This window comes from Labrus bergylta, chromosome 15 (assembly GCF_963930695.1).
Source record: "Labrus bergylta chromosome 15, fLabBer1.1, whole genome shotgun sequence".
Lineage (NCBI taxonomy): Eukaryota > Metazoa > Chordata > Actinopteri > Labriformes > Labridae > Labrus > Labrus bergylta.
The window spans coordinates 12,974,996-12,991,715 of NC_089209.1; the positions used below are offsets into that span (position 1 = coordinate 12,974,996).

General features: G+C 39.1%; 2 protein-coding genes across 2 annotated transcripts in view; one reads left to right on the plus strand and one right to left on the minus strand.

Moving 5' to 3' along the window:
* The window catches only part of fig4a (FIG4 phosphoinositide 5-phosphatase a), a 60,737-nt gene extending 58,147 nt beyond the window's left edge, over nt 1-2,590 (minus strand). Inside the window, exons 1-3 of the mRNA XM_020632878.3 lie at nt 2,390-2,590; nt 2,161-2,270; nt 751-849 (exon numbers count right to left, since the gene is read on the minus strand). Coding sequence (XP_020488534.1) covers nt 751-849; nt 2,161-2,223 — 162 coding nt within the window. The 5' untranslated portion in view covers nt 2,224-2,270; nt 2,390-2,590. The remainder of the gene's footprint in view (nt 1-750; nt 850-2,160; nt 2,271-2,389) is intronic.
* A 161-nt stretch (nt 2,591-2,751) lies between these two features.
* ak9 (adenylate kinase 9) lies at nt 2,752-16,519 on the plus strand. The gene is made up of 36 exons (XM_065964158.1): nt 2,752-2,930; nt 3,019-3,107; nt 3,447-3,510; nt 3,587-3,639; nt 3,737-3,833; nt 3,929-4,041; nt 4,207-4,359; nt 4,578-4,688; nt 5,203-5,277; nt 5,472-5,573; nt 5,724-5,863; nt 5,970-6,298; nt 6,673-6,791; nt 7,033-7,180; nt 7,270-7,366; nt 7,453-7,538; nt 7,631-7,690; nt 7,961-8,155; nt 8,493-8,629; nt 8,837-9,040; nt 9,127-9,402; nt 9,522-9,643; nt 10,216-10,435; nt 10,557-10,625; nt 10,710-10,925; nt 11,571-11,789; nt 11,990-12,206; nt 12,283-12,484; nt 12,667-12,813; nt 12,925-13,142; nt 13,492-13,688; nt 13,805-13,974; nt 15,427-15,525; nt 15,707-15,809; nt 15,934-16,048; nt 16,196-16,519. Exons 1-36 carry the CDS (start codon nt 2,918-2,920, stop codon nt 16,402-16,404), a joined length of 5,184 nt encoding a protein of 1,727 aa, XP_065820230.1. The 5' UTR covers nt 2,752-2,917; the 3' UTR covers nt 16,405-16,519.
* The last annotated feature ends 201 nt before the right edge of the window (nt 16,520-16,720 follow it).

Sequence of the window (16,720 nt, forward strand, 5' to 3'; positions counted from 1 at the left end):
CTTCTTCTTCCCTCTCATAGCGTTTATAAATCGACCCATCAGAGGCAACATAAAATTAGATAACTATGTGTTAAATATGCCGTGGTTTTAATGTGTGAAATTCCCCTTTTGTTGGATGAAACGCATTATCCTGCAAAATCCAATAAGTGAGAGAGGGAGAATAAAATAGCCAATTATGTGGCTCCTTCATCTCACTGGAACGATCTTTATTAATCCCAGAAACATGAGGAGGTTCATAGCAGCCTATATTAACATTATGTGGGCAAGGTTTCTCTCTATATGAACTGAGAGACAATGAAAGATGAGGCTGCATTTCCAGCTTTCAATCTGCCCACCTCCACTTCTTCACACCATTTTCAAGCATTCGTCGCCCTGTTTTTAAAATACTCTACTATGCCAATCAGATAGAAAACAACACGGTATCCCAGGGTCGGTATAATATCTGCTCAAACGAGAGCGTGGGGTGATGGATATTTAGTCATGGGTGCTTCATAATAACAAACACATCATAATCATCCACAACATGAACAAACAAATCAACTCCCTGCTCATAGATCCTGGTAATGAGCAGTGGGGAAGAAAAGGAGGGTGCACACCGCAGCACTCATCAGCTAAGCTGTCATCCACAATACACTCGGGACAGGCTGAGTGATTGTACAATTTCCCCCCAAGCGTACTGTACTGTATTGTATTACATAAGCATACACTACATTAGCACTGTACTAACTCTGGTCAGAACTTAGCACTTGCCTTATCGTCGATTATCACCAGGTCCTTGGGTTCTGTGCGGTCAATTTTCAGGACTCGGTGTTTGGTCTGTGCCTGATTGGTCCCCACCAGAAAATATCTCTGGAAAGAGAAAAAGCATGAACGCTACAAGTGAAAAAAAATTTCCTATAATGTGCAACTTCTTCTCTCCACAATGAGCCATCAAAGAAGACATTAGGAAGAGAAGCCAATTTATACACAAAAGGAACTAAAGGAAGGTGTGTTTCATACAACTGATTAGGAACATACACTGGAATTGAAGTAACTACAGCCCAGATTACATGTGGCTCCAGTACTTATCTGATCGAAATGCAACATTCAATTATGTGTCTTGTTAAGCTTTAACAAGCCTTAAAAGACTTTCTTTCAAAGTCATTATTTTTCTCACACTAGGTGTGTGAAATGGCTAAAGATTTCCTGTCCACTAAGGAACATACAACTGGAACATTGAGTATCAGTACAGTCTGCAACTATTAGAGAAAGTTTGTCCTGTTCCACACTTCTAAGTATATAGGAAGCTAGCTTTGTCCACAATAGGAAGATTTTCAGTTTATCTGCTGCTCAGTGAAATGGGTAGACAGAGGTTCAATAAGAAATAATGATAAATACATGTGACACAACATTTCCTTCCTTACCCTATTGATCTTGGACAACAGGTGACAGATTCACATGATCTTAGTAATTGAAAACCTATGAAAAACTATGGCTACTCAAAACATGATGCACAAGAACGTGTCAGTCCAGAGCAGACATTGATACCTAAACCAAACCAAACATAAACAAGACACAACTAGAGACTAACAGCTTATTTTGTCAACGAAATGAAGCTTTTCTTATGACTTAAATCCCTATAATTGGCATTATGGAAGTAATTAGGTAAATAAATAGACTAGGATATACCTTAAGTAGAATATCATCACAAGTAGTATTTTGCTGCCATCTAGTGTTAACTCAGAAGTAAATCCACATCCTACACAAGTTCTCTACTCTTCCTCATTTTGTTTTAAAGTCTGTGGACGGCAAAACAATTAAATAATAGCTTCAACATTGTTCCTTTCTTGTTATTTTATTATCAGAGCAGTTGGCAAGTACACCTCTTTGTATATCAGCTGAAATTAAACAAGAAATGGTAAGCATGAACAACAGAGGATGGATAGTTTTCTGATGACTACTCCCATCCTGTGTGAAAAAATAGCTGTTTCTGAAACCAAAAAGGATACCAAAAAAAAAAAATAGGCTTAGTTTATGCAGCAGGGGGTCAAATGGGAGTCTTTAACATGATGGAGATGTGATGTTATGTAGAAATATATGCACCTTCTTGCAGATGCTAGAGGTAATGAACAGTCGCATTTAAGGTCAAAGGTGACACAGTGACACAACAGATAGACTTACGGCTCTGGTTTCATACAGAACCATCTTCTGCATCCCACTGATGAGATCAGCTGCTTGAGGCATGTTTATCCCTCTAATCCTGTAATAGTCCAGAAGATATAACAGGAGAGCTGCGAGGAAAAGAGCAAATTTACTACGTCACATCTTAAAACACATAACAGAACACATTGATACTACCAACAAAAGCTTCATGTTTTGGCCAATAGCAGATCTAATGAATGTTACTCACCATGGAGTTAGCCTGCTATCCTCGTCAGACACTAATCACCACCAAGGCTAATAATATGCATCTCCTTTGCCAGTTAAAATAACCTTTTCAAACGTATAAATACATTACATATAATTGCAATACGTCCTTATAATTACAGCTAGCATAAAGTGACTGCAACATGAATTTGTTTTAGTCATGTGACAGTCACGAAAGTCTTCCGCGATCTTGTGTCATCTGATACGGTGGCTCACAGAGTCAAAACAAAACCCTTGACTTGAAAAGGCGATATTATATTATTTCAGTGCTCGTTTATAACCCGTGTCTCTTTCACTCGAAGAAATTCAATAAGTACTTGAAGTTGTCTGTAATTTAGAAAATACAGCAGTTCTGCCATGACAGTTTATGTCAAGTAAAAATGTAGTTTTTACTAAGTCCCTTCTAAAGTTTTCAGTTGCTATGGTAACCATACCCAACGTAGGATTGCGATACGTGAGGCAAGGTAGCGTAAACACACCGTGTTAAAAATTTAAAAGGGACAAAATAAGGATGACAAACCACGGTAAGTTAGCTATTAAAATGTATGTAGGATTATGGCTCTCTGATTTTGTTCGTGTTTAACTCCTTTTCTTTGCGTTACTAATCAACAGACCGTTTAGTTGATAACGTCATTGAAGATGAAGCTGAGAAACAGAGTCTTGTTGAGAAACCCACCTGCTTCATCATCATTGGAAGACCGGTAATTCCCCCCTCTGTCATTTACACACGTAAATTACACAACACAACAAAACACAGCATCAGAAATGGTTCCCAAGGGCTTAGCTTTAGATACGTCCATAAACAATGCAGAGTAGGTGCACCACAGCTGTTTAGTCTTCGCTCTACAATTTCCCTTCAGTATGCCCAAAACTGTTGCCATAGTGATGGGTTGACTTGGAGTTTGTGTGGCAAATAAGCATGACATTATTTTGTTAAAAAAATTGTGAATACAATTAGTATCAAAAATACAAACGTTTTTTAATTTTGAACAAAAGTAGGCCTACTAAATATTAAGTTTCCATCATCATTTTTTTTGCAGGGTGTTGGAAAATCCACCTTGGCCAAAAAACTTGCAGAGTCCTGGAAGTGTATTTTAATTGATGGTAAGCACAACACCTGTGTTACCGACTTTGGAGTCTTGAGTCATTTATTAAATCTATTTGATTTATAATATTTCAGATACAGATCTGCTCAACACGCACATCAAAAATAAAACAGAGCAAGGCCTGGAGGTAAATTTCAGTTTTTAGCCAAGAAGTTAAACCTTCCATTTTTATATGAAGTGTTTTACAAGAATATGCATTTCATTCTTTCTCTTTCTTTCTCTAGCTCTTAAATATCCTATTTGCGGGTAGAAGTATACCAGAAGACCTAATTCTCCAGCTGATTCTTGCCAGGCTTAACTCACCAGATGTGGAGCATTATGGTAATTCAACTGCAGCACGGTGATCGTGTATGCAAAAAATTCTATCATTCATAACTCGGCTATATGGCTACATAATGACACGTGTTATGATACAGGTTATGTTCTGAGCTGCCTACCGTTCATGTCAGATGAATCTTTGAAGATTCCTGAGCAGATTGAGCTGATCAAAAACCTCAAACTATCACCTGATTTCATCATCAACATCAAGGTCACTTCTATTTACCTCTAGAGTTGTACATATATAAGAATATATATATTTTTTATCTTTTACTTTTAATGTAGATTTTTCATTAGTCAACATTATTTTCTAAAAACAATTTAGAAGTCTGAGATTAGTTTTATATTGAAATTGAACACCTCATTCTTCTATTAGTGTCCAGATAAGGATCTGGTCAATAGATTGTCCGGTCTGAAGCAGCACCCAGAAACAGGACAAGTGTACAACAGGGATCAGTGGACGCAGAAGGAGGTCTTTAACAAGAAGAAAGAGAACAAGGATGAAGAAGAGGAGGAGGAGGAGGAGCAGGTTTGGCTCGAGTAATTTTATTATGGATTTTTTAAGATTTCTATTGTTATTTTCTGCAAACCCATGTGATACATCGTTTTATTAAGACACAGTGAGTAGTTGCTCTTTCTGATTGGTTGTATTTTATTTTTAATATGTATTTCTATTTCTAGCTAGCATTTGTTTTTCAATGATTCATTCTTATCAAAACCTTGTATTGCTTGCAGAATGGGGAAGAGGAAATCCAAAAGGATATTATTGACCAGATGGTGTGGACACCTGAGAACCTGCCGAGAAATGCTTTTCCCAGAATTAAGATGTACAGAGACACAATGCTCAGACCACTTGAGGTCAGTTACCAAGAGCTCCAGTGAATTAGAAGTTCTTTTTTTTTTTGAGATTGTAAAATAGTGCTATTAGTTTGTCAAATTCTTCTCCTGAGGGATTGAAATAACTACAAACCAGAGTGCATAGCTAAATTTCATCATTGTTTGGATCAGTGTTGCCAGGGGTTTTGCTCTTATGTTTAAGCGTGATCTTTACCTAGAAAACCACTGGCATGTTTACATTGAAAGGGTATTTAACAAATGCTGTGCTATTCTTTCCAAAAAATGTTTACTTCCAGCTTTTGACTTCTCGAAAAAGCAGCCAGTGTTTCTGAGACACTGAAGTAGATTATTGTTCACATTTCAACAGATGATCAGACAGACAAACAAAGCCTGATCTGGACAACTCACTTCTGTTACTCAAATATTAAGGGTTGAAAACATTTTCCCATCAAGTAAATATATATATATATATATATATATATATATTATTTTTTTTGTAAGCCAGCTGTTTGTAAGTTAATTCATGTTTTTTAAGGACTACATGATAAACCACAACCCCCTCTACTTGTTGGAGCTGGATGGAAACATGTCACCTGGAGAGCTGCACTCGGTAAAAACACTCAGAAGTTATAAACAATCTCAATATAACACACAGCAAGATTTTGTTACCTTAGTATGCTTTTTATTTTTCAACAGCAGTAGTCCTTTGCTTGCTTAAATGCGAGAAATAATTAGTTTGAGCATAAATGAGCGGTTTTGAGTTCTGAAGGATGATTATTGGTCTGTTGAATCTTTTGACTCTAGACTGTGATGTCTCGTCTTGGATCCATGACGCTGAAGTGCGTCTCAGTTCCAGTCCCCCTGCACCAGACTGATGAAGAGGAACTTCCAGAGCATATTGACACAGTGTGCCTTTAATGACAATATTAACTTCTATATAAACCAGTATTTCAAACAGCTGTATATACAATTGATGCTAATGCAATACCCTCTTCAATGAATCCACTTCTCATTTAAAATTGAAGTTATTAAATTCTGAATCCATCTCTTCTCCAGGAGGATCTGCTAAGACTCATGTCCTCATCCAGGACAGTGGCCCCTGGTTTTAGATGGAGAAGAAGCCGCTGGGGCCAAACTTGCCCTGTTGCTCTAAAGGAAGGAAAAGTAATTCCTGGTCGACCTGAATTATGTGTAGGGTGAGTCATCTTTTGAAGGCCATGAGCAAGTGTAGGTATCTATGTAACAGTAATAGAAACTGGTAAAAAAAATAATGTCAACCAACTGATTTCAATTCCTTTGCAGCTTCCAGGACAAACTGTACATCCTGTCATCTCAGGAGGCCTACCAGAAGTTTGTCGCAAACCCCCGGCAGTACCTTCTTCCTCCAATGCCCAGGCCTCCTTGCAGAGTTGCCATCATTGGACCTCCACAGGCAGGGAAGAGCACACTATGTCAGCTTCTGGCTCAGCACTACAACGCACTGGTGCTTGATTTGGAGAAACTGGTTCTGCCGGTTTTGGAAAAGGTTGAGCAGGACAGGCTTGACCAAATCAAGGACGAGACAACACAGGTCGCTATTGAGCAAATCAAGAAGAAGATGCAGCAGGAGAGAGATAATTCAGGAAAGTTAAGCTTTCTGGATGTTTTTGTACTTTTTTTAAATTCTAACTTCAGATGGCATGCTCAGAATTAATTTTTATAATATTTTTATTTTTTTTATTTCATCAGATGACACCAGTTCTTGCAACGGTAGGACTTTCAGACATTAATATTCAAATATTTTCTTTACTCTCTTGATGTCTCCCTGAACCAAACCTACGTTGAGACAAACTGACATGGATAGATAAACATTTAAATCAGAAACTTTACCTGTACTGCACAAATCCCAAATGGTTTTCTCTTTCATGTTTTGTCAAACTGTTTGAGAGATCAGTGTTAGAGTTTATGTGGTGTGTATATGCAGGTATATGTGAATGTTTTTCTCTGTGATGAAATGTGTTCTCAGTTACAGAGGATCATCCAGAGGTACAAGCAATGGTTCTGACTGCGTTGGAAGAAGCCAAACAAATGAGTACAAGTCCCATGAGCCTGTATACCGAGGTACTGGAGAAGCGTTTTAAAGAGGTATGTCAAAATGTGAAAACTGCAGTGGAATTTATCCAACCTCATTCATCCTACAAACTATCAGCATATTTGCATAAACTATACATAAATATGTAACTAATATGCAGTCCCTAATACATTTTTATCCATATTATTGTGACTGCTGTAAGATTTTTATGTTTAAACCGAACAATAAACTTTTTGACTTTAAGTTCACTTTAAACTTCTTTAAATCATCAAGGCAGTGCTGTTGATGTTACAGATTGAGGAGGCTGACTCTGATTCAGATGTCAGGACTGGATGGGTGCTGGACAACTTTCCCAAGAACTATTCACAAATCAACGATTTACAGAAAGCAGAAATCCTGCCTGACACCCTTATCTGTCTGAGCGACAGTGATGGAAATCAGGGTATGACACTCAGAAACAATTCATCACACACAAGTTGCTTTTAGAACGTCTTTGTATCTTGTATCACTGAACTTCAATGTGTTGGTCAGTTTTGAGGAGATTCTATGAGAAGAACAAGGAGAGCGTGGATGAAGCTGTAAGGAAGAGGTTGCAGGACAAACAATCTCAGAAACAAAAACAGGATTTGTAAGTATATGCAATTAGAGTGCATGGATTGTACTTTTTAAAAATATATATTTTTTATTTGTTTGAGTTATTCATCTTTATTTTAGAAAGCAGAAGGAGCAAGAACCAGAGGGGAAGGCCACAGCTGCAGAACTGCAAACAAATCTAGAGACAGTTGTGGAAGAAATGGAAGGTACAATCAGTCTTTATTTTTTAAAACGCTATATTTACTGATCCTGTAGTATTTCACCGTTATAGTTTTAAATCATGAACATTTTCCTTTAGAAAACCCTGAACAATCTGAAACTACCAATCCTGAACATCCTGACATAAACGAAAAAGAAGGTGAGACATTTCAGTGCATATTCTTGTTTCCCTGATCAAAAATGCAAAATTTCTGTCTCAATTCTATGAATGGTTAGAGATGAGAAGGATACGATTGGATTATTCTCTAAGTCATCTCGGAGTTTGACGTCAGTCTTGATTTTTATGAACTTGGAAACTGAAGCTACAACTGGTACCTGTTTTAAACAAATCATCATTATCTAGAAGAAAGTGTTTTCTCTCCACCTTCAATGCTCTCAATATTCTCCTCTCCCCTCTGTTCTGCTCAAGCTGTTGCATTACCTGATCATTGGGAGTTGGGTTATCCAGACGGCCCTGAGATGAATGACTATAAACTGCAGCTGAAACAGTTTGTGTCCGAATGGGAGAAAATGAAGTCCAATTTAGATGTGTCCTACTCAGTACTGGAGATTGGTGACAAAAGCCCTGAGGACCTGCTTCAGGAGGTGGTCCTTCAGATCGAGAGTGAGTGTAAAACATGGTCGAGACATTTTTGCAACACCACAAATCTCAAAGCTCTGTTTTGTTTAAGATGAAAAGTTAGGCAACATCTTTTTAATTATTTCATTCAAAGGAAAGGTATCCATATTTCTATTTGTATAGCAAATTCACTTTTTTAAGCTTCAACAAAGATACTAGAAAATCCTTCATAACGAGAAGCTACATCAAAGTGATTTACCACTACATTATAATATAATGTCCAATTTCAATTATTTCTGATATGATGTGACATTAAATACGTCTCTGTGCTTGGCAAGAAAAATTCTCTCAATCCATTGTTGTTTACATGTCCAATCTTCAGAACCCTTTCAGTACATGTCCTGGGAGCTGTCAGAGATGGACGTGGATGAAGAAGCTGAGGATTTCGAGGCCTTAGCAGAGCTAGAGAGAACCGAGGAAGGCAGCATGGATAATTTTGAAGGAGAGGACGAGGACGAAGTCAGTAAACAAGGGTGTCTCTTAACTTTAAGGCCCCAGTATGTTTTTTTTATCTTGACTAAACTACAAGGTTACAATACTATTTATAATATAAATATTGACTATAAATGTGACATTAAAGAGAAGGGTCATTTAACAGCTTTGTTCGCTTATAATTATCATACAAACGAATGTTAAACGGCATCTCCTTCCTCACTTGGAATTCAGGGACACTCACCAGCCAAGAGATTATTAGGCGATACTGATCATTTCTGCCCTGTGGCTTTGAAAAACCAAAATGTCCTGTGGCCCTGTACGGAAGAAACTGCAGCCAAGTACCGTGAGAAAACCTTCTACTTCTCCAGCCCAGAAGCGAGGGAGTCTTTCCTGCAGAACCCTGCACAATTTGTTGCACAGAATGAGCCTCTTGAGGTACAAGCAGACATGAAAAAAATCAAATTTACAGTGAGAAAAGTACACATCCCTAACAAGTCCCTGATGATTTTCTTCTTCTCAAGCCTCCTGCCCTTCGGATATTTTTGCTTGGCGCCAGAGGGTCAGGTAAGACCACTCAGGGTGAGTGGCTGGCCAAGCAGCTTGGCCTCTTCCACGTTCAGTTCAGGGAGCTACTCCAAATGCTCATCTTGACCAAGACAAAGACAAGAGTACCTTATGCTGATGAAGTGGACACTATGGACGGGTCTTCTGAGGATTTGGAGGCTCTGATAAGGGAAGAGACGGGGCAGGAGGAGACAGAGAGTGAGGATCCCTCTGCCAGCATCAATGACATGGAGGTCAGCCTCAGTAAATGTTCTTTTTGGAGCAGGATTTTATTTATTATAGCACCTCAAATGTGGTGACTTGTTACATTTTAGTGCTGCATTATTGTGAATTTTCTTTTGTTTGTCTACAGCAAGAAGGAGAGCTGACTGATGAGGAACATGCCATCAAAGCTTACCTGTCTGATGGACATCCTCTGCCTCCAGAGATCCTTGATAATGTTTTAGAGCCGTTTTGGAAAAATGAGCCATACAGGTAGTTTAACACACAAGAAAAAATGCACACGTCTGTCACCTCTTTTTACTCTTTTAAAGACTATCATGTTGGATAGCCATCCTGATATGCAGTCTTGCTGAGACTTAGATGAGAAGACTAATGTGACTCTAATATCTGTACATGAAGCTACGTATTTTATGCTAAGCTTTGATAGCTTAGCATAAAGACTTGACTCGCCTTTCTCTGTTTTAAGGGCATAACAGCTGCTCCAAATCTGAACAAGTTGAATGTTTTTACTTAATCAACACTAAAGTTAGCTGCTGTCGGTGATGACTTTACATTTGCCCTACAGACTCATGACATGTGTCAAACCTCTCGTATTACTCTCAGTAAGAAAGCCAACAAGTATATTTAATCTCTCAGGTTTTTTGCCCTTTCACCTCTTAAATGCCAGGCTCACATACAAACATGTTTAGACTTATTTACACATAGATTTCACTGTTCTTAATTATATGTTTGTTATATAGTCATCTTTTTTTAATAAAAATTGCTCACATGTGTGATTCAAAGTCATTAAACTCATAATTGTCGACCTAACTTAATCCTTGTAGGTCAACAGGTTTTATTTTGGAGGGCTTCCCTCGTAATCCTGAGGAGGTTCAGTACATGGTACAGCAACAGCTTTTCCCTGATGTTGTTGTGGTCATGGCGGTGGATGTCTCTGATGTTCAGAAGCGTCTCTTGCCGACATACCTAAATAAATGGCGTGATCGCTGCCGCAGGAATGAAGCACAGCTTGTCCTCCTTCGTGATCTACGTGCAAAGAATCGGGTAAGTATATTAAACTTGGTAGAATTTTTTTTTTTGCTAATGTTATTTTTCAGTATTTTTCCAGCTATGTGTCTTGCAGACTGTGTGAGTAAGTGGACATATATTGTTATCGCTGTTACAGGCAGAAAAAATTGCCCAAAGAAGAGCTGAACTCATGGAAGAGTTAGGCGGCAATGCAGAAATAACAAAGGTAAAAAAAAAGCTTTTAAGTCATACCATTTTTATCACTGCTTAACCTACCATCCATCCTATCTCTTATCCTCAAACCCACTAGTCCAGACATCCCAGCGATGAGGAAGATGATGGGGAGGATGAAGCTGGGGGTAACATAGAGGACGAGATAAAGGCCATGCTGGAAGAAGAGTTTCCTTTAGAAGAAGATAATGAAGACACAGAGAATGAGGAGACTGAAGAGGCAGCATCCGAGAGGCTGGAAATTGAGATAGAAGAGCGTTTTTTGACAGATGAAAATGGCTTCATTACTGTGACGGTACAAAGACACAAACATCATGGAGGCAATAACCTCAACAAACATGCATATTTGGTTGTTTTACCTTCATCCCTTCTGTTATTATTTGATATGTACTTAAAGCCCCTGTGAGGAGTTTTTGTCAGGTTATGAAACAAACTAAAATTATACATAAATGTAAAGTTACCTTTAATGTCTGTTCGTGCTGCTGGGAAGGTGTGATGAAGGGATTAACAGCATGCTGCAGGCACAGCCCTTTAAAAAAAAAGATTCCACAGCAAAGATTAAAAGTGATGTGCTGCAAAAAGGAAGGAAGAAAAGTTACTTTTAAAATAACACAACATACCCTCATAGAGGACAAGATTAGCAGAGGGGTAAGATGTTCCACTTTGTCGAAAAGTGGGTGCCTAAATCAATGCAAACAAAAAATTCCTCACAGGAGCTTTATGGGACGTTTGGAAAGTTTGAAAAGCTGCATAAATAACATTTTTACTTGAATAAGAGATAAGATAATCTTTTATTTATCCCACAACGGGGAAATTTACATAATTATAATAATAATATTAACAATGTAAGATAACATTACATCGTGGATAATCCATCATGCTTTACATATTTTACTTATCTTAAACTATCATGTTGTGATTTGTGCTTTTTCATCATCAGGAGCTCCTGAGTGAACAAAACATACCCAAAGTGTCTGTAGGTGCAACCCGCAAAATCTGGATAGTGCAGCATCAGCTGCTCAAGAAAATCCAGCCCCTGCTGACCAATAGAGAGTCTCTTTTCCAAAAATGCCAACCCATCCCATATAGCCTGGCACATAAGCTGCTGCTCACTTCCTACAAGCTCCACAGTGCCTTTGGCTGCTTGGACCCCATCAAGGTAGGAATAATTTATAGGAACTTTTTCAGTAATAACATTTTGGAAGTTATTTTAAATACTAGTACTCCATCTCTTATTCTAATTCTTCTTTTGTCAAAAGAAGTTTGTCAAAAGAAGTTAGTTATTTTATCAAAACTCAGATTCGCTGTACATAGTTGTTGTCACATATTCTTCAATTCATTCATCTGCCCTTTTCACAGCTATTTAAAGAGCCTGACTTGATCCAGCCTCTGCAGTGGCCTCTCAATACGACATTTCCTCTAATCTTCCATCAGTTTATCTACTTCTTTGCGACGAAGGAAAACCGCAGCATTTTTATGCTGAACCCTTTGAAATATATCGGGCAGCCAAAGCCCTTCGCATTGCTCCCTGTTAAAATAGCTATTCTTGGACCACCCAAATCTGGGAAAACCACTGGTAAGACAAAGTTTATTTTTTTCTTTCACATTTTCTCAGAGGCGTTCCGTTCTCTCACCATGCTTTATCTCTCTAGTGGCACAGATGTTTGCTAAGAAATATGGTTTGGCCCGACTGTCCATTGGTGGGGTTATGCGTGAGGTGCTTAATACACAGGAGAACACTGATCTGGCTGTCCAGATGAAAAGATATCTGTCCCAGGGACTTGTTGTGCCTGATGAACTTGCCATTCAGTGTCTGGAGGTGGCACTCATGAGCTCAGTCTGCAGCACCAGAGGGTAAGCTGGTGGTATTTGATATACATTTATAATTCAAAAAAATGTAAGTAACTTCCATGTGATTTTTGTGTCTAAAAACAAAGATAACATTCTTATATATGACTACCAAGAAATCTGTACATACAGTACTATGATCTTTTATCTCGCTTCTGAAGACAATAGTCTCTATGTTGTGATTCCAGGTATGTGTTGGATGGCTTTCCAAAGACATTAAAGCAGGCAGAGCTGATGAGGTCAAAGAGCATCATTCCCATGACAGCAGTTGAGCTGGAGCTGGACACAGTGGAGGTGCTAAAGAGAGGCCTCTTGGACAAGATGAAGCCTAACAAGTCAGAGAACGTCAAAATGAACTTCTGTTTAGTTTTCCAGGAATGATAAGTCAAAGAGCTGTTTTCTTTAGGAAATTATAATAAAATGTATCCTCTCTCCTCCAAATGAAGGCCTCATGTTATGCATGACAGCTCTGAGATCCTCCACATTCGTAACTCCTGTTACAAGGAGGAGATGGAGCATGTGAGGCAACACTTCCAGCAACAATATCAGAACCTGATCCTGCTGGATGGTTCAAAGAGCCAATGGTGGATCTGGAACAACATTTTAAAGGAGACTAGCATCAACATGAAATGTATCCACAACTTCTTGGAGAGGATACAAAGAGGTAAGTACTGAACGCTTAATCCGTATTCAGCACAGCAAAAATAACATTTCAAGCCCTGTATCCATTGAAGACTGTCATCTAAAAGGATGCATCTTATCTTTATAGTGCATTAAATCCCATCCCTAAATATCAGTATGCAAAATTACAAAAGCATCCACAGAAATGAAAGACAATGACCAAAACAAAAAAATGGAAGAGAAATAATGTTTTTTTAAAGGGAAAAAAATAATTAATAAATAAATGTATTGTTAAAAACAGGTAATTTGAGTAATAAATCAAATAATTGTGAAACATGCAAAGGATGATATGAAAGAGTCTATATCTACCCCTTATTTTCTTAATTTTGCAGGACAATCAGCTTGTATCAACAGACTATGTGTCACACCCACGGAGCTGCAGAATCGACTTGGAGAGTTTGGCCAGTACTGCCCTGTCTGCCTGGCTCTACATCTCCACCTAGTGGACTGCTCAGAAATTGCAGCTTTAACTCATGCGGTGCAGTACAGGGAACACTATTACAAAATGTGTGGCGAAGACCATTTACAGGTCAGTGTACTGCATCTGCACTTTAGAGGAGACATTATATATTGATGGTCAGAGGTAACCCGATTTTTGACTTGGATGTATCATATAAATGATGTTATAATGTGCTAATTCGATAGAGATTCCTGACCAGTCCGGATCAATTTGTGACTCCTGGCTGCCCACACACTCTCCCACAACCCCACCTGCTGCCACAAAAGCTAACAGAGACTCAGGTGAAGAACAGGTTTCCACAGCAAGTTGAAATGAAGGGCTTCTGTCCGGTCACTTATCTGGAAGGAAAGCAAAGGTAAATATTAATCTCTGTAAAAGTTCAAAAAGAGCTATAGCTATATCCCACTAGATGTTCTCCTGAATTTCCAAAGTGAATTCTGATTTGAACTGGTGGTGAGTTGGACCAGATGGCGGGGAAGGCTGCCGGACAGACCTGGCAAACCCAAACGTGTAGTGCGGGTGAACTGGGAACATCTGGCAAAGGCCCCTGTCCGTGGGGTCTTCAACTCCCACCTCCAGAAGAACTTCTCCCTCATCCTGGTGGAGGTTGGGGACATGGGGTCCGAGTGGTCCATGTTCAAAGCCTCCATTGTTGAAGCTGCGGCTAGGAGTTGCGGCCAGAAGACCGTCGGTGCCTGTCGTGGCGGCAACCTTAGAACCCACTGGTGGACACCAGCGGTGAAGGAAGCCGTCAGGCTGAAAAAGGAGGCCTTTCAGGCTTGGTTAGGGTCGGCAAAGCTCTCGATTTACTGGTCGATCTACGTTTCAACCCTCACCTATGGTCATGAGCTATGGGTAGTGACCGAAAGAATAAGATCGCAGCCGATCAAGCAGCCGAAATGAGCTTCCTCCGGAGGGTGGCTGGGCTCAGCCTTAGAGATAGGGTGAGGAGCTTGGGCATTCGGGGTGAGCTCGGAGTAGAGCCGCTGCTCCTCCGCACCGAAAGGAGCCAGTTGAGGTGGTTCTAGCATCTGCTAAGGATGCCTCCTGGACGCCTCCCTTTAGAGGTTTTCCAGGTACGGCCAACTGGGAGGAGACCCCGGGGCAGACCCAGAATGCGCTGGAGGGATTAAATATCCCGTCTAGCCTGGGAACGCCTCAGAATCCCCCAGGAGGAGCTGGAAAACGTTGCTGGGGAGAGGAAAGTCTGGGTTGACTTATCGCGCCTGCTGCCACCGCGACCCGACCTCGGATAAGCGGAAGAAAATGGGATGGGATGGGATGGGGACTTTTGGAGTCAAATCTTAGGACTACATTTTCTAAGCCATAAAGATCCAAAACAAAGGGATTAAAATATATATATAATATTATTATAAATATATATGTATTTATAATAATATTATTAAGATAAGATGATGAGGACTGGGAACTATTCAAATGATCTGATCATTTTAAAGAAACCAAATCACATTTTATAACTAATGTGTTTTACTGGGGCAGTGTGGTTTGGATACATGTTTGGCATACATTCACTTTAGTTCTATATTAATTTATTTTTCATTTATGGGGGGAAAAACTATTTCGGTCACTCAACCATGCCCTTTTCACTAGATTATAGAGCCCTTTAAAAGCTCAATTTAAAAGCACTTAGGTAACATCAAGAAAATAATGAAGGAAATTAAGAATTCAAAGCAAAGACTGAGAAAAAAGTGGCATCATCGACTCCAGTACTGAATCCAAAGAATTACACACTACTTGCCAGCTCAAATAGAACAAACATATTAGATATTCATTTCTTTTTCTGTAGGTATGAAGCCCTGGTTCGTGGTAAGATGGAGTTTGCTGTGGAATACAAAGAACGGATCTACATTTTTGAAACAAAGCAGAAACAGGAAAAGTTCGTAAGGTGAAGAGCTATTTAATTCATTCTTCAGAAATGTGTAATGTTTAGTTATGCTTTCCTGCAAAGTGTATTCAGTTGTGCAAATAAAAAGTATTTAAACATCCACTGCTTTTAATTAAAGATAGCAGCATTATATTGCCATGATATGTTCTAGTCTAATGTGTAAAGGTGGTTTGTTTTCAAGGACTCCTGAAACCTTCTGCGACCAAAAGCTGCCAAGTAAAGTCCCTCCTCTTTGTGAGCCTGTACCCCTCACCTCCCTGCCCACACTGGGCTACCTGGAGCAGGTCAGACACTAAAACACACCTGAGAACATCATGGTAGTCAGTGATAATCTTGTGTGTGCATATTTCATAATATCATCATTCACGTATAGGTTTTTCAGGTCTGTAAGGCTTTTGTATTTTTCAGGGTCTTGGGGTTGCAGTCATCAAGGCTATGACAGCTGTTGGGTGTCTAAAACCAAAGTATCCTTTCCTAAGTATCCAAAGATCAGCCCTCCAATATGTGGCCTTCTATCTGAAAGGTAGGGAAGATGTCATTATCAAACAGAACTATTATGTTGAATTGGAAAAACTTAATAAGGATGATTATTAGGATGTTTAGTGCTTTATTTATGTTTACTTAAATAAAATATTATCCCACTTATCAGTAGTTTCTCATATTTTAACAGCTTTCAATCACAAGAGCACAGCCTACACCCGCCAGAAGTACAAAAAGAAGCTGGCCTTGTTTGAGGAGAACTGCGAGCTTATTCCCTACCTAAGCTCAACAATGAGGAGGAACTACAAGCCCCTACGTGAACATCCTATTGACTTTGAGTTCAAACTTAACCGTTTTTTGGCCTTGGGAAACATGTCAGGTGCCAACAGTGTTCTGTAGTTGTGTTGAAACTTTGACTTTCACTATTTTGTGTGGAGAATTGTGTAACAAAAAAAAGAATTTGAAAATGGTGTGAGTTTATTATTTCAAGAGTTACATGTAATAAAATATTTTTCAGGTTTTTTGGGTTATTACTTACTTTTTGGATGTCTTATTTATTTATGTTGGATACTACATTTTGTGCACTCAGAATAAAAGCACTGCACGTCCGTCCTGTTGCTATGACAACAGTGTGTTGACAATATGACCGACACTGCTCCGTTACTTTTTTACTGCATGTTTTATATTTGAGATAGTTTGTTTACCCCAATAGACA